This window comes from Lynx canadensis, chromosome C2 (genome assembly GCF_007474595.2).
Source record: "Lynx canadensis isolate LIC74 chromosome C2, mLynCan4.pri.v2, whole genome shotgun sequence".
NCBI classification, from domain to species: Eukaryota; Metazoa; Chordata; class Mammalia; order Carnivora; family Felidae; genus Lynx; species Lynx canadensis.
In genome coordinates this window covers 12,116,543-12,134,862 of record NC_044311.2, presented here as the reverse complement: position 1 = coordinate 12,134,862, position 18,320 = coordinate 12,116,543, and the positions used below count along the sequence as shown (strand labels likewise).

Below are 18,320 nucleotides of genomic sequence, written 5' to 3'. Positions count from 1 at the left end.
CAGAGCCCGGAACCAATGCATGGATACACCAAGGAGGTTATTGCTATAGTCCGGAGGAGAGGTGAAAGATGTCTGGAATTTGGACATCTTGGATAAACAGATGGATCCGGGACATGTCTTGGAGGGAAACCCAAGAAAGCTTGCTAAGTCATTGGACAGTGGGGGGAGAGAGACCCACAAGGTATCAAGCCTGAATTATACATTTTGGTTTGCTACAATAGATAGGAAGTTGTGTCATTCACTGAAATGGAAACACAGACGAAAAAACAGGTTTGAAGATGAATGTAGGGTTGGGGTAGGAAATCATGAGTCAGTTTTGGGCTTGCTGAGTTTGAGTGAGACACCCTGGTGGAGTTGTCGAGTAAGCATTAGCACAGTGGTCCAGGAACTCAAAAAGGTCCGAGAAACAAAGCAATGACCAAATACTCAGAAAATATTTATTTTCACCTCCACTCTGGTCCCTATAAACATGTGTTATTTTTGAATTTTTTTAACATTTATTCATTTTTGAGAGACAGAGCATCAGTGGGAGAGGGGCAGAGAGAGGGAGACACAGAATCTGAAGCAGGCTCCAGGCTCCGAGCTATGAGCACAGAGCCTGATGCGGGGCTCAAGCTCACGAACCACGAGATCACGACCTGAGCCAAAGTCGGACACTCGACCAACTGGGCCACTCAGAAGCCCCTAAACATTTCTTAATATTTCAAGTCAAAAGACCCTCTCCACTGCTGCCTTCCAACTTCAAAGGCAAAAAGGAGACAGGAAAATTCCTAATCTAAAAAAAAAAAAAAAAAAAAAAAAATTCCTAATCTAATTTGAGAAAGGTGCCATGACAGTATGAGATAATTATTGCCTTCTGAGACCAAGCTGGTTCTCGGTGCTTTTGTTCGCCAAGTAACTGTGGGATGCCAGGCATAGTCAGATTGCTAGGATTGGTCCACGATGACTCTTTCCTCTCCATATAGCTACAGAAAGTGAAGACATTTTTTCTAATTTTTAGCTACGGCGCTCCACCTACACCTGTCCCCACATGGGCCTTCATTTTCAGGGTCAGGGTGCTTCACGTAACCAGTCTCATGCCAGGAAAGAATGGAGTGGAAAATAGAATAGAGACGGAGAGGTCTCATTTTTCCCCATGTGTGATTCCAACTGAACCTGGAGTTGTCCTTTGTGCTGTGAGATTATTTTTCTCTGAAGAGCCGGTCAGGTGTCCTTACTGTAATGCTGCTATTTGAATGGGTTCCCTAAAGCCAGGGGCTTCCTGAAAAGGGGGCTTTTTTAATGCATCTCGTTGGATTAAGCAAGGGTAATCCAATTTTCTTGAACTAAACCATGTAAAATAAATCTCAAACAAATCAAAACAAAATCAAACCATTTCTAATTTGCTGGAATGAATTCCCACAAGATCAAGCTAGCTCAAATGGAATGTGATCAAGGTAGAGAGACATAAAATTGCTTCAAACTGGAATCAGGCCAGCTCTGATTATATTAGGTGAGTTCAGACCGGTTTAGATTAAGAGAAATAAAACTGGTCCTGAAGAGGTTAAATTGAATCTAAAAAAAATTTTTTTTTCCCTGTTCAAAATTGGCTCTAATTGAGTTAAGGGGATTAGGACATTTCAAGTTGTGTCAATCCATTTCCGGTTGGATTAGGTAAATGTGAGCGGGGCAAGGCTGACTCTGCTTAGCTTGGACCAACCAGACCAGATTCCAGTTAAAATGGAATCAAACCTTATCAACCTAGGTTATTTCCGAGCTCTCTGGAAAAATAATGCTTTCAGAACTGGTGCCACTCAATGCACGTGTCACAGTGGCAAAAACCACAAGTTGCCTGTCAGTACCCGTCCTCATATTCTTCTTCACTACTAACAGAACTACTTATATGGTTGTGAGCATCAACATATGTAGAGCTTTAAAACACCCACAAAAACAAGCAGACGAAAAATACTGTATTTCCCATCCTTTCCCGAAGAGAAAGTGTGTCACATGAAGAGGGGGGGGGGGTGGGTAGCTCCTGGGAAAATTTCTTTCTCCTTCTTGTTGCTCCAACTTGAAAGTTGGAGAAGATGGCTGGGACCACAGTGCACAAATTACACCCATGAGTAAAACTTGATGAACGAATCCATCTCTAAGGATGGCAGGGTGAAAATATGGAAGGATCTGGGGTCCCTGACAATAGGGTGGAGGTACCATCCAGCCGTCAGCACCCCTCCCAAGTCTCCCCAACATTCACCAGTCCCGCTCAAGGCTTGGGTGGTAAGCACCTGTATTCTCTGCTTGAAAACCTCTTAGGGCCATGGAAGTATCATCAGGATGGTCAGGGAGCTAATACTCCTGGGATCAGCTCTCATTCAATTAATTCCCCAATGCATTAAATACCCCATCTTCTTTGCCCCTCAGATGGAACACCTGTGAGGTACGTTCTACACTCTTTCCCAGAGGTCACGGACAGTCGTCACAGCATTAATTTGCTCACTAACGTTCACTATACTGGTTTCCTTCTTCACTCTACTGGCTCCCAAACAGTGCTTCCTGGGCTCACCAAGTGATCAGGCTTCTTGCTCTCAAATCCTTATCTGTGTCTTCTTACTGGGTAACCCAAGGTAAGATACCACCTCCAGGTTATCTATGTGGGAACCTCCTTTGAATAGAGAAAAATAAACCCTCCAATGAAACCACAATTAATTGGGGTTTCATGTGCATGCTACTAAATCTCATCCTCTTTGATCCCGTTAGCAACGAGATACTTCTTGAAGTTCAAATCCCTTTATGTTACCAGATCTTTTTCTAATAAAGAACTATTGTTAAATGTCAAAAGCCAAAACAGGAATTTTAAAGTGTCTATGCCAACCGGTTGGACAGTTTTCAACCGACTGAATCAAGTCTACTAACTGCTAAAGGAAACACTGAAAATTATGTTTTAAATGCTTATTTTTAGAAAAAAAATTTCAGTGAGACATTTTAACAATGGCCGGTAATAATGAAGAGACTGCCAATTCTAAAGGAAATCTGTTTTCACTTGACCCATCCCCAGCATTTGATATGGTTGGGCATTCCCTCCTCCCCCCAAAATGTTTCTTTACTTGGCCTGCGGGTGACCACTCTCTTGGTTCTTCCTCTGCCTCACTGACTGCTCCTTTTCAGTCTTCATCGCTGGTCCTCTCCATCTTGTGCTCAAGTCCCAGGGCTCAGTCCTTGCCCTGCCTCTCCTTTTATATCTCTGATCTAGACCTTTAGATGATCTCACCCAGTCCCATAATTTGAATTAACATCCCTATGCTGGTGGTTCTTAAACTTGTAGCTTTAGCCCCAACTTCCCCCCTGAAGTTGAGACTCAGGAGTAATCCCTTACATCAGATCTGGTTGTCTGGCATAGACACCTCAAATTTTACATGACCCCAAACAGGTTAAACTACCCTCCTCAGAGTCCTTCTCTCAGCAGATGGCAATTCCTTTCTTACAGTTGCCCAGACTAAAAGTGTATGAAACTCTCCTGAATCCCCCATTTCTCCTGGAATACTCCACTCCATCAGTCAACCTTATCAATTCTACCTGCAAATGCCTCCAGGGTCAGACCCCTTTTCGCCACTTCCCTCATTGCGACTAGTATAAACTATCATCATTTCTTGTTTGAACTCTTGTGGTTGCCTCCTGTTTGGTCTCCCTGAATCCACGCCTGACCACAGACATCCTATTCTCCAAACGGTAATCAAAGGGATCCTTCTAGGGGCACCTAGGGTGGCTCAGTTGGTTGAATCTCTGACTCTTGATTTCAGCTCAGTTCATGATCCCAGGGTCATGGGATCAAGCCCCGGATCAGGCTCCATGCTGACAGTGGAGCCTGCTTAAGATTCTCTCTGTCTCTCTCTCACTCTCCCTCTGCCCTTCCCTCCCCATCTCTCTCTCTCTCTCTCTCTCTCTCAAATTAAAAAAAAAAAGTGACCCTTCTAAAATAGAAATTGAATCACATCAATACCCTGTTCAGATTGTCCAATGTTATTTCTGCCTGAATCTAAGTCTCCACCCACAGGGCCCAGTGTACTGACTCCCAGATACTTCTGTGATGTAATCATCTACCACTCACTCCATGATTCCCTCTGCTTCAGCCTCGCTTACCTCCACAGTGGTCCTGGAACATACTAAGAATATTGCTCCTCAGGCCTTTCACTGACCATATCCTCAATCTAGAATACCCTTCCCCCAGACACCCAGATGGTCCCCTCCCTCACTTCCTTAGTCTCCCCTCAAATGTCACCTTATTAGAGAGGCCCTACCCCAACCAACTTTTCTCCAATAGCACACGCTTCTCTCCTCTCCATACTCTTCCCCTCTATTCTCCCTATTTTTTCTTCAAAATTCTTATTACCACCTGATTTGTTACATATTTACTTGTTGTCTGCCTCAACTAGACTGAAAGCCTCAGAGGAGCGGGCACTTTGTCTCATTCACTGCATATCCCTGGCACCTAGATAGTTGCCCAGGATGTACTAGGCACACCATCTATATGTTCAAGGAGTGAATGAATTACAATTAACCTTTTGTTGGAAAATTATTCTTGACCATTCAGCCAAATACATGATTGGGGGTGGTGTATCTGAATATGTGAAGGATCAAAGAATGGACTTTTTAAAGTATCTGGTAACAGTTATTCTTTTCATTGATCAAGGAACTATCATCTCTCAAGAAAAGGTCCAACGGGAGCTGAGCCGTGGCTATCGGGTTCCCGATAGAAGACAAAACAAGAGACAAATCCCCACTTTGCTATAACTGCTTTTTCCATTTTACTCAAGGTGTTGGCTAAAAAACAGACAGCTTCCAACCGACTCATTCAATCATTTAGCTAAAATCCCAGCAGAACTCAATTCACTTCTAAAATGCATTGAGAAAACCCAGTAAAGAGGAGATGACAGGAATAGAAAAGTCGGTAACATTCAGTGGGCGCTAATGTTGTTTTATTTCATGAAACCTGAGTTATTGCAAATATCAATTTCAGGAACATTTTATGTAGACATTAAAACAAAGAAGCAACAAGATATGTAAAACACACATGCGCACACACACACACACACACACACAGTTATCACCAGAGAATAAAGTGATTCAGAGAAAGATTAAAATATTCTTTGACTGATGGAGATATTGAGAAAGCACACACCCTGAAGTGAAAACATGGAATAGAGCAATAGTACACATCTGCTTTTTACTCTTCAAAATGTAATCAACACAGTTGACGATATCGTATGGAAGCTTATTGAATATGCGAAGTCTAATACTCTTCAATCTTTTTGCCTCCCAAATCAGAGTTCTAATCAGATTCACAACCTTACCTGTGGAACTCCGCACCCACACCTCTGAATTCTGTTTATTTCTTAGTCAAATAGAATTCTCCTAGAAACCCAGGACCAGGATCAGAGACAGAATTACAATCACCTGCTCCCAAGAGGAACAGAAGAGGTGTCTGCACTGAAAAGGCCTCCAATTCCCAGATTCTCTGCCTAATATAAACCACTTAATAGTCTACACTGACGTTTCAAAGCTTGATAAAGGGAATGTTGTATAACCCTGGACTTCATTCTGGTTATTTCCTATACGCAGAGAATAAGATAAGAAATGGGCCCCTCACGCCGAGAGAGATACATAGCTGGAGACATCTGTATCTAATGTCTACTCCAAGCTAATGGCACAAGCGCTCTGGGAAGTGAATTAGTACCATTGCTTTCATTAAAAAGGCCATGCTACAAAGTGTCTGTCATTATCCTTATCTCTAATTTAAGTAATTTAGAATAGATAACGGTTAATTTTAACTTTTGAGAATAAACATTCAGCTGCATAAAAGATACATCTTTGTAAAGTAAACATCTTAAACAGTTCCTCTGTTCAAAAATATATACGCTTCTGATGCCCCTAAACACTTGTGCTACAGATGCCATGGCCTTATTTTCAAACTGACTCAGGGGTCGCTGAAATATTAGCTATCTCTTTGCTGGCAAAACATCGGAGTTATTATTCAGTCTTCACAAGGTTGCGCTAAACCACTGGTTTCAGATTTTGCCTTGCCTCAGAATCACCTGGAAAGCTACTTCAAATATAGAATGTTGAGTCGCACTTGAAATATAAAGGGTCTGATTCGGTAGGTCCGGGCGGGGCTGAGAACCTGTATTTCTAACAAGTTCCATGGCAATGTTGATGCTGCTAGTGGACCACCAATTCGAGAACCACTGCTTTCAACTATTAATTTACATGTTCTTGAGAAGGGCAATCGAAGCTTAGAACCCAGGCCCTGTGTGGTACTTACTAAATAAACTCTCTTCGAGGCTGTGTCCTAAAGACAATTTTTGAGCAAATCCATTTTTTCACTTCCTCCTTTCTAGCAACACTAGTGCCCAGGCAGCTAAAGAGTCCTTAACACTATTTGCTTAGCATTTCCGCTTTGACAGGCCAGACCAGGCCACCTTTCCTATTTCTCACCAGAAGGGCCACAGTCTCCGTGTCCCCAGATGCCCTGGATCTGAAAGCCTCCCCAGGACAGGACCCGTGCCTCTGGGGAACCAAAAGCCACAGCTACATGTCTCTCCCCAGTAGGTCTATCTCGTCCAGGAGGAAGTCCATGTCCTCCCGGCTCACTTGAGGGCTGATCACCACCTGGCGGAAGAAGTTGACCTTCCCCCGGTGGGGCTGGTAGCCCAGCATCAGGCTTCCCTTCTTCATCATCCGCTCCTTAATGGTTGGGGCCACCTGCACGGGCGAGAGGAGGGAGGCGGTGAAAGACAGAGCGCATTCCTGCTGCATTCCAACCAGGCATCTGATACTCACTGGCATCCACTGTGGACCCCGTTCCCTTGGGCACATCAAGGTCAACGTTCATAATAATCTACTGAGAACCTGCAGCATATGAAGGCTGATCCAATGGCTTTAGATCAGTTAATTCATTTAACCTTCACAGTGACTTCATGAGGGAGATACAGATATCCCCATTTTTGGATGAGGAAATTGAGGTACAAGGTGATCAGTCTGAGGTCCCATGTTCAGAAAAAGTCAGTGAAAGAGAAGGCAGCCTCACCTAAGCCCACACTCTGAACCCTAAATCATTAGGCACTGCTGTCTCTTCCAAAACAACCCAGTGTCGCCAGAGAGCACAGACTTAAAAGTATCAAATGTCACATTCCCAACTTTGACCTAAAAACTCTTCCAGTTCAGGCATGTTTTTATTTTTTTAAGTTTTATTTAAGTTTGAGAGAGAGAGAAGAGAGTGAGGGGGGAGGAGGAGAGAGAAAGAATCCCAAGCAGGCTACAGACTGTCAGTGTGGAGCCTGATGAGGGGCTCAAACTCACCAACCCTGAGATCATGACCTGAGCCGAAATCAGGTTTGGGATGCTTAACCGACTGAGCCACCCAAATGCCCCTCCAGTTCAGGCATCTTAAATAAAGAAAATTAGCCTTGGGGGGAAAACACACACACACACACACCACAAATATAACAGTCTTGCATTGATTGTCTACAAAGGAAAACATGAATACAGATATTATGCACAGTTCTGCTTTGAAGACTAATATTTTATTAGTTTATTAATAGTATGCGTGAAACATACACACTCTTTTATTAAGAGGTGTAAAGGCAGGAATAAAACAGGAAGACCCTATTTTAAAGATTTCCAGGTAACACAGGGAAAATGGGACCTGATAGTCCAACTGTACAAATTTTTCTAAAAGTTTAATGTTTGAAGAAATTAGTCCAATTTAAGAACCGAATGGAAAAATCAGCCCATTTTCATATCGGTAGTGTGACCACCCAAGAACTAGGTTATAAACTTTTAAAAGAGCAAAGCTGCTCTTTGAAATACCAAGTCAAACAATTTAAAAGAGCGCACTCTTCCTGGCTTGGAAAGGCAAGCAAAGGTTTTCCGTTTTCCTTTTAACTGTTTCAAAATTTGAGTGCGCCTACATGAACATATGATGAAAATATAATGAGTTTATGTTCTCATCTCCTCAGAAAGATGAGACTTACTTAATCCAGAAGGGAAGAAAGCATACATAAATAACACCAAGCATGATGTGCTTTGAAATTCCTTACGTTAGGGGCAAAATTCTCTGTTCCCGCAAGCCTATTTCAGGGTGTGACCATCCCACACCATTCTAGTCTTTTTAAACATACCTATGTTTTGTCAGATATCCCCCTGAAAACAAGCCAAACTACTTTATCTGACATTCAACGTCATCTTGAGCTATTGCAAAGTTTATGGAAAAATTGGGGGTTTTAGGCCTCTATTGGCAGGATGTGTTAGACTCACCCACAGAGCCTTCCAGGGGTGTGTAAGGATAATTTTAACTAAGTACTTTTTCCCCGTATGTGCTAATTTTAGAACCTAAATCTTGCATAACTTGGACTACTCTAAGCCTACGACAGCAAAACAAACATCCATTAAGCACAACCGCATTGCCATTCTAGCAAAGTATTGGTGTTCTCTCACCGTATAATGAGACATGAAAAGAAAATCTATGAGCATGAAAGAAAAAAAATATAGAAAAAGAAGATGAAGTCAGAGGTCAAGTTAGTGAAAAAATATGAACGATCAAGTTCTACAGATTGCTGGAAGTATGTCACAAATTTTATCTGAGCTCTTTAGAGATTAGGAAAGCAGGGTTAAATAAACATCATCTCCAATCTCCGCAAAATTTAGTGACAGAGGTTCAGTGGATGCTAAAAGGAAGCAAGTAGGGAACATTCTACATACCTATGCTCTACGTATACCTGTTTGAAACTCTTAAATATGAATGCTGCAAGCATCCACTGAGTTTTCTTGCAAAGCTCTGTATTTAAGTATCATTTGTTATTGGAATTACAAAAATCTTGTGAAATGATATATAAGCAAATGAAAGGTGAATGCAAAAAAAGAGAGTGCTTTCCATAAAAACTAATTTGAATCCTTTGGAAAGGCTGGATGAAGTCGGGGCGGGGGGGGGGTTGCTAAACATCCCCGCAAGTCAGGTGCAGGAACAGAACTGGGAAAGCCTTCAAGCAGAATCTAGAGTCTAGACTGATTCTGCACACAGATGGCCACACAGCTGCCACACCCTCACTCTGCTTACAGAAACAGGGGCTGGACGGGACAGATGACTCCTGTAGTTAACGTAAGAACGGTAAAGGCCCTTTGATCATCGGATCCCGACTCAAGAAAAACCTCACTTATTTTGGAAAGCTTTTAGAAAAAATCCTCATTTGACAGGGAAAAGAAAACAGCAGCCTCCCACCGAAAGATGGGGGAAATAAATACACATAGATATATTTTAAGTTAAAATGTTTAAGTCATGTATGCATCACATTTTCTTCTAGGAGTATTTGCTGTAACTGACCAATCCTCACCACCTTGGGTAGGAGGGTCTCTTGTGTGACTATGGATGTGAATGCGTGCATGTGCATGTAGGTATGTGTGTGTGCACACGTGTGTGCACAAGCACATGTACATTACACTTTTTAACCCACCGTTTTGAAGTGCTCTCAAAAACCTTCCTGTTTTGTCACAAAGCAACGAGGAACCATGGTTTGACTCAGGTTCATGACAACGGCACATTTAGTTTTATTTCAAACAAGTGGCCTCTTGATGTAAATGGAAGGTATGAGGGAAAAATACAATAGCACCATTGCTGATAACTATAACGTGGGTCACATAACACACATATCTGGCCAGGAGAGTCACAGACTATCAGTTTTAGAGCTTATGGATTGTGGTTCTGCCGACTTTTTTTAAATAAAAATTCCTTTCATATTCATCTCTTTCTTCCTCTTGGTACCCAGGGGCATATAACAGGCTCTGGACTATAGCCAATTTTAAATTTAAAACAGGCACATTCTTGGCTCAAGCCTAGTCTTCATTGTCTATTCCTGTTTACTTTTCAATAACCCTATTTCCCCCTTCCCAGTAATATTTTATGCCTTCCCTTTGGAGAGCATTAGAATTTGGATCCCAGCTCATAAAGTGTCAGAGGCTCACACGAGGCAATTATCAAAATGAATCTGTCAGTTTTGCCTTTCTTGTGAGCAAACCAAAAATATTCTCGAATGTGTGCAAGAAAGATAAAAGAGGACCCGTCGGCTCTTTTCATATAAAGATATTTTGGGTCTTTATAATTCTTGCCATTGTAGAATGGGCCTCCGTGGCTAAATACATATACATGGGAAACAAACTTCTAAGCCACCTTTTGCCACTGATGTTCAAAATTATAAATAAATGATTAAATATCTATGTGACTCAGAGAACAAACTAAGCAAGGGTTTAGCAGTACAACACTTATTTTATTTATGTGCCCGTGCATATATGATTAATTCCTAGAGGTGATTAATCACTCCTAGGCAAGAAGGGAAGATCTCCTTTATCTATGAACGCTTTGCGGGGAAAAGCAAGCCATAAGCCACACCAGGGCTGATACTCACTAAATCTCTGTCACAAATTATAATTGTAGCAGTGGGACTGGTTTACCCTTGTTGCAACAAATATTTTACCAACTCTTCACAATCTCCAACGTGCTTTCACATATCTGATTCCCACGAACTCACATTAAAGCTTATTTGAAAGGAACCCGTGTTTTGCAATTTAGAGACCAAGAATGGTCTCATTAACAGCCAGCTTATCATATTTGCACCTAAAAAAAAATCACCTATTTTCTGTTTATAAAACTCCACGCACAACCCAATGCTGGATAACCTGGATATTCTCTTTTGCTGATCGAAGCAGAGAAATAGTCCTAATCCGACAGGATGGGATAGTCACAGGGGAAAGAAAATATGCACAAACTAATGTAAGTATCTGATATCGCCCCTAAATGGAGCGTGCATGGAGGAAAGCAATTTGGTAGGAGTGAGATTGCTTTCCAGCTCTCAATTATGTTACTGCTGGTTTCCTTCAATTGTAAATCAAATTCTTTTCGCATGCCTCAGTGCCCTGGTCCTGCATCTTAAGTGGAGGAAGATCCTGACATTTCTATTTGGTTGCACAGAAACTAATCGACACGTTTCTGAGGACTGCTGTCCCCCCACCCCCGCCACCTTAAATTATGTTCCAGCGATGATTTAGTCATTTAAACAGAATTCTGTTGTCACAGTCCTGCAGCATAAAATAGCATTTGATACTTAAAAGTTGCTTAAACCCAAGGAAAAATAGAAAACGAAACTCTCTCATTCGGCCAACTACAGTAATTTGATAACAAGTAACTGACCAGACACTAGCATAGCCTTTCAAGAAAATAAATTTCATGTCCATTAAGTGGTATTTCTTAAAAATTTGTAACATATTTAAGGTTGACAGTAACACATTTTCGATACCCAAAGTGTCTCTCAAACTCCCAAGGAGGTTTATTTTTTCCAATGCATTGCAGAAATACTTTTGTGAAATGCAACAAATGTGAACTATTGATTGAAAATGAATTACTAAATAAAAATGTGGGAAAAAACACAGAATAACTACAAGGCCCCATTAAAAAAAATTCTTTTAATTCAACAGTAAAGTTAATCTGTTAACGTGTCGTCAAAGTTTTCTAAGCAGGAGCTCTTGAGTTCCATATTTTTCTTATCGCAGACTGGGAATATTCAGTTCATGGATTTGCAAAGGGCTAGAGATGAACTTTTTTTTTTTTTTTTTTTAATTTTTTTTTTCAACGTTTATTTATTTTGGGACAGAGAGAGACAGAGCATGAACGGGGGAGGGGCAGAGAGAGAGGGAGACACAGAATCGGAAACAGGCTCCAGGCTCTGAGCCATCAGCCGGAGCCGGACGCGGGGCTCGAACTCACGGACCGCGAGATCGTGACCTGGCTGAAGTCGGACGCTCAACCGACTGCGCCACCCAGGCGCCCCTAGAGATGACCTTTTGAAGTCTCTGCTGCTCTGTTTTAACTCCCTTGGCTCCTTGTGGGTATAGATTATGTTAGTTATGAATCTTGATGTTATTTTGCATGTTTATTTACGCCTCTTGCCATGGTCTCCGTGCCATTTTGAATGCTGTCTTGTATTCCCATCACAACACTATGCCTTAGTTTACCTAATCATTTCCCAGTTGTTAAATCTTGGGCCTGCTTCAGTCATAATGGCATTTCAGTGAAACCATGGACCCAATCATGAAACCTCTACATCAGTGTTTCAAAAGCTCGTGCAAAGATATAATAGTAAATGGCTCAAAACGGTCTAAACTTCAGGACCAACGTACGCCTATTCCCATTATCTGCTGTGCAGGTGAAATCAAAGTCACATTTTTTCACCTGTAGAATACACAGCATCACAACACCTAGAGTGGCCGTGAAGACAAATCCATAATTAAAGAGATGATGCTTTTGCAGCTAATATGAGGGACAAATACTATATAAGCTTCTACTCTGACTCTAAGACAACAATACGACCCAGAGCTTCTAAGACATCCAGACAGCTTGTAATTTTGCTAAATTCTCCCACAAACCATGAACAAATCAATGCTCCTCAAACTCCAGATTTTTAGAGCTATTGTCTCAATTTCAATTTAATTAACCTACATTCCATTTTCTCCAAGGAAGCAAAGATTCTTTGGAGGTAGGAGGCTAAACTCACAATAATTTGCAGATATTGTGGGTAGAACATACAGTGGGCAGGCAAGCTAATAAACTGAAGAGTAAATTACGAGACTAGTAATTGTAATTAACATTTTGTTCTAAGATTACCTTGCCTGAAAGAAACTTGTGTCAAATGCGGAAAATTATCTACAATATTTTTCTCTCTATAAAAGTCACTTGAGGGACACCTGGGTAGGCTCAGTCGGTTGGGCTGTCCGACTTTGGCTCAGGTCATGATCTCATGGTTGTGGGTTCGAGCTCCGCATCAGGCTCTGTGCTGACAGCTCAGAGCCTGGAGACTGCTTCCGATTCGGTGTCTCCCTCCCTCCCAGCCCCTCCCTCGCCTCATGCTGTGTTCCTCTCCCTCTCTCAGAAATAGACATTAGGAAAAAAGAAAGAAAAAGTCACTTAAAGAGTTTTAAATTTCCCTCTATCTACACTAAACTCCATACCTCCTTGGCCTCTTCTGTATTCCCCACAACAGTTTATGGACATACCGAGACCACACGTCTCCATACATGGTTAAGCAAAGAAACACTAAGAAAGGAATAAAATGGAGGCTAATGTTCAGCTGCTATACTTGAATGTTAGTTATTTTAGATCTGAGAGACGAACTTTTTTCTTTAAAGGGTTAGCTAGTAACTATTTTAGGTTTTGTTAGCCATGCAATCTCTGTTGCAAATACTCAACTCCCCCATCACTAGCATGGAAGCAACTCTAGACAATATGTAAACAAATGAGCAACGCTGTGTTCTGTTAAAACTTTATTTAGGGACAATGAAATTTAACATATGTTTTTCACATATCAGGAAATACTAAGCTGCTTGTGATGACCTTTTCAACCAGTGCAAAATGTTTAAAGCCATTCGTAGTTCCTGGGCTATAAATCAATAGGTGATGAGCTAGATTTGGTTGTGGACATATGTAACCGACTCCCTGGTCAAAATGGAAAGATATGTGATTGATATGTAAAATCTACCCTTTCAAGGAAAAAGCGCATAGAAACTTATATTCATTGGTTTTTTTCTTTGTGTTTTGTTTGTTTGTTTTCAGAATTCTACATTGAGTCAGGAAACTCCAACAGTCTTCTGACTGTCCTTCTCCAGCAGAGCATGAAACCAGTACCACAGATGGGTGGACCGGCTTTGTCACTCTGACTTCTTCCAGCAGTTATCCCTGACCAATCCCGAAAGTAACTTGCTTTATACTTTCTTCTCAAATAATCTGATTTCAATACAAAGCCTTGCCAGTAACTAACGTTATACACTTGTCAAAAACCCATAGAACCTATATACTTTCAGAGGTGAGCTCTATCTGTATGTAAATTTTTAAATTAATAAATGAATTCCTTTAAAAATAAAAGAGGCTCGGGGCGCCTGGGTGGCTCAGTCGGTTGAAGCGTCCGACTTCGGCCCAGGTCATGATCTCACGGTTCGTGAGTTTCGAGCCCCGTGTCAGGCTCTGTGCTGACAGCTGAGAGCCTGGAGCCTGCTTCGGATTCTGTGTCCTCCCTCTCTCTCTGCCCCTCCCCAGCTCGCACTCTGTCTCTGTCAAAGATACGTTAAAAAAAAAAAACTAAAAAAAATAAAAATAAGAGAGGCTCTAAGGAGACACGGAGCTATAAGAGATTAGGCACATAACTTTAATTCCCAAAGCCCAGTTTCCTCATCTCTAGGCAGGAGATGATAATAGGATAGTGCCCCTTCATTCAACTGATAAAATATGGAATATGATACTATAGTGCAGCATATAATGCGGACAGACGGTACATGATGAAGATTATATTCTTATTCAAACAAAGTCTAGAGCACAAACTCTAGAAAGGAAACGGAGGTCTAAATTGGGATGTTTCTTTCCAGTTCTGTCACTCACCGCGTGTCCTTAGCAAATCACGTAATTTCCCCATAGTCCTGAAATGAGAAGGGTCATGGTAACCACTTTTGGGTGCACAAGATAAAACTATTTTGGACACAGTGGCACTTGAAGTTTTTTCTTCATGGTGAGCAGTGCGGCCTAGTGGAAATTGACTGGCTCAAGGTTTTTATAGAGGCTCTACAGCACATTACACTCAAACATTTAAATGTACCCACTGGCTTATTAAAGGTGATTCACACATGATAATGGAAGATTTCAGGTGAGGTTGTGGGTGACTGAGCTAACATAATCTTTTGTTCGATGTCTGGTTTTCCACTTTCTCTTTTGCATTTTGAGGCGATTTTTAAAAAACAGCAAATATTTTTATATATCCCTGTACAATTCCTCTGTCCCCACCCTAATTTTTCCTGATGGCTAAATAAACTGGAGTTTACTGAGTGACAATTTTCCTGTTCCTCAGGACAGATCAATTTATACCTGTAATTATCAATAAGTGCCTTTCATTATTATAAGTGAGTCTAGATGCTGAGTTATAGGTTTAGGAATAACCATACATAAACCAAGAGGCTAGTTTAGACTGACCTGGGACCTAATTCCTGAAATTCGATGTGGCTTGGACCAACATTAACTCCTCTGGACTCACCTTCTTCTGTCAAGACCTGATAATCCCTTGTAGGATTGTCAGGTGGACTGAATGAAATAATACATATGAATGCACCAAGAATAGAATCTGGCAACCTTCTAGACACTAGTATTATTAGTTCTTAAAATGAATTTGTTTTTAATCAATTTACATTCATACCTGGTCTTTTATCACATTCTTTCATTATCATCTCTTGAGAGATGAGCATTTGAAAGTTATGTGAAAACACGATTTGTATTTATTCTTTCCTCCCCAAAGCATGTAACTGTATTTAAATAATTCTGAGATGTTGTTAGGTAGGAGTTTTAGAAATTAAATCTCGCACCTCATGTATGCCACTTCTGTATTAATCTTCTATTTAAGTTCCAAGTTTTTCCCAACATTTAGCAAAGTAAACTTCTTTTTCTTCTAAAAAGTAAGACAGTAGTTGAGCATCTTGGCAGTTGGGCGGTGGGGGTGGGCAGTGGGCAGGGAAAGAAGCTTTCCACTGAAATGTATCGTGGGCAGGGATGAGTTTCTATTGTACGTTAGAAGTTTCCACGTGTCGTATAAGTATTTTGCAGGAAAGCAGAAATACTTTCTAAGTAAAAATTTACCTCTTCTTTGGACACGTGGAAAAGTTGTAAACTGAAAAGGTCATCTGTCCCCATATCCATGAGCTTGTGCCCAAAATTGTACGGTCTCCTTGTGCTGTCCCACCACTTATATTTTTAGCAAAGGAAGACCAAAGAGAAGTATTAGGTGTTCCCCAAATGTGTCTGGAGATACAAATCAACTGGATCAGGGGTCCCAATCCAGAGCATCTGAATTTGAATCTCAGTGTGTTAGACCTGGTCGTCTCATATTTACCAGGCACTTCAAATGCTTGTTATCATGACACAAGTTTGAGAACACGGCAAATGACAGTCCTTTACCTAGGACCCCCGGGACAGGTGATGATGGGATGAGAGGTGAGAGATGTTTGGGACCAGAAAACAACTTTAAGAGAGGAAGGGAGAGGAGATTGGGAATCTCCCCCTCCTGCATTTCTTATGTCAATTTTATAATAAAATAAGACTTAGCTGGCAGGAGATACTGTGATCCTGAAAATAAAAAATAAAGAAATAATAAGCCAGTCACCTTCAAAGAAATTGCTGGCCAACTTTTCTATGAATCGTAAAACCTGATAAAGTGTTCAAAACACTTAACCGTGGCCCAGGAAACAATAAAGCTCTTTGTCTTGATTGCTAGGAGAATCGATTTGCCTCTTTTCCATATATTTTCTGCCATTCCTTACCTGTCCAATTCTCTTCTTACTCCTGCACACAACGCTCACTCATTCCCCTGGTATCTGCCCCCCTATAATTTAGATCTGAGTTACATCGGTATAAATCTCCCGAGCTTAAATTATGTAAAATGGGTGGCCTATCGCCCATGAAATCAGATGCATCTAAAGGATCATTTCAGCTTGGCAGAACATGGAGAAATAGGCCACACTTAGAGTGGACACACCTCTTTTCAAATAGGGATTTTATCCATATTTTCCTCCAGAGTATATCTCAAAATCAGACGCGCACAAAATGAAAAGTGTTTTCGACTTCAAAGCACTGTCCTGTTCATGCCCTTTCCAATACAGAGGAGCTAAGCCACAAAAACAGAGTTTAGAATCCTGGAAAGGCCGAAGGACACAGTTAGCTTCACATTTGGTGTTTACAACGTGGAAATGACAATGACGGCAATTCCAATAAACCTAATGTCAGTCATATATTCAAGGCAGCTGAAATGAACAGTCATAAAAATAAACCAAACTGAACTGAAAGCGTTAGCCGAAGAATGGACACAATAAACGTTTTACACACTCTATAAAGCAAAAACGTAATCCTCAATTGTGTCACAGGAGCCATGTGAGCTAATAGCTGCTGGGTAACTGTCGTGGGCCAACCCCCAACTTTTCGTCCATTTTGGGGAGATCCCTGTCTCGTTCCTTAATTTGACAAGTTATTCGGTAATTCTTTCCTTAAAATGGCAGCCCGCCCTGGGGTCCTATCACCTCGCTAGGGGCTTTTGTGTCTAAGTGTTTTGGATTGCTTGCCAAGACTCTCTGCATTTCACGTCTGAAGGTCAAGGGTGCTCAACACCTCCCAGTGCTTCAACTAAACCTTCCCAAGGAAGAGTCACGGTGCCCAAAATGCCAACGATGCCCCTGTTGAGAAACATGGATCATGAGCCCCTTGTGCTCCAGGGATACCTCCCACACTCTATCTTGACACCTCCGGGTCCCTTTGGTTTCTCTCAAGAGTTCTGACCCTTGCTTTGGTCCAGAACACAGACTCAACTGATGACTCGGCAAAGGGAATGGGATCTTCAGAGGCCAACAGCACTTTATGTTGGCTCCCTTAGGCCCTTTTATTTTAATTTTTTCCTGCTTTACTGAGGTATAGTTGACAACGAAAAACCGTGTGTAATTACCGTGTACCATGTGACTTTTTGCTGTACATATACACTGTGAAGGGATGGCTCAAAGATTCTAACATACTCAAGAGTATCACCCATGCGAGGGGAAAAAAATGAGTATCGTCCAGGTTTCTCCCTACGTCCTCTGGGCGGTGGTCCATATTTCTAAATGCTGCATCTGGCAGGGCAGGGACACGCTTGGAAGCCTCCAGCTAGTTCCAGCACGACGCCTTCTAGAGCCAGGGGCTCGACTCACCAGCTTTTTGCGACAGGGAGGTACATTCATATCCTTCCCACACACTCATGAGGTAAGGAGCACCAGTACGCCTTCTCAAGTGGATGAGAGTCTGATCCCTTTCCAACAGGTTTTCCCAGGGTAACTCTCCCTGAGAAGTCTTTTCCCTTGGACAACTGGCAAAGGGCAACTGGCAGCTGAAATTCTGTCTTCTGACTCGGCCATTACCAACAAGCCTCTAAGTGAGGCTGTTTGAGGCATAAATGCCAAACCCCTACCCGGCGGCAGCGCAGGCACAGATGTGGGAGGCGGTCCTGTGTTGGCGCAGCAATAATTTTAAGGAGCAGAACCTGCATTTAGGCTCAGGAGGCTAAGCTTCCTGAATTGCAGAATTATGGGCTTTTAGAGTAGATTCTGGGCCTGACAGGCAGGGAGTAAAACAGGAAGTGATCCCATGATGTTACGCTGCTCTGAACTGAGGGACATCTTACTCTGCCCAGCCCGCCGACACGTCCGAATTATGCCTCGGTGAGGTGCTCACTGGCCCGAACCCACCTACC

The 18,320-nt window shown here is 41.8% G+C and overlaps 1 protein-coding gene across 1 annotated transcript in view; it reads right to left on the bottom strand.

Moving 5' to 3' along the window:
• Positions 1 to 4,945: 4,945 nt before the first annotated feature.
• Positions 4,946 to 18,320, bottom strand: part of GADL1 (glutamate decarboxylase like 1) — a 168,704-nt gene continuing 155,329 nt past the window's right edge. The window contains exon 15 of the mRNA XM_030330126.1: positions 4,946 to 6,735. Within this exon, the coding sequence (XP_030185986.1) occupies positions 6,562 to 6,735 (174 nt within the window). The 3' untranslated portion in view covers positions 4,946 to 6,561. The remainder of the gene's footprint in view (positions 6,736 to 18,320) is intronic.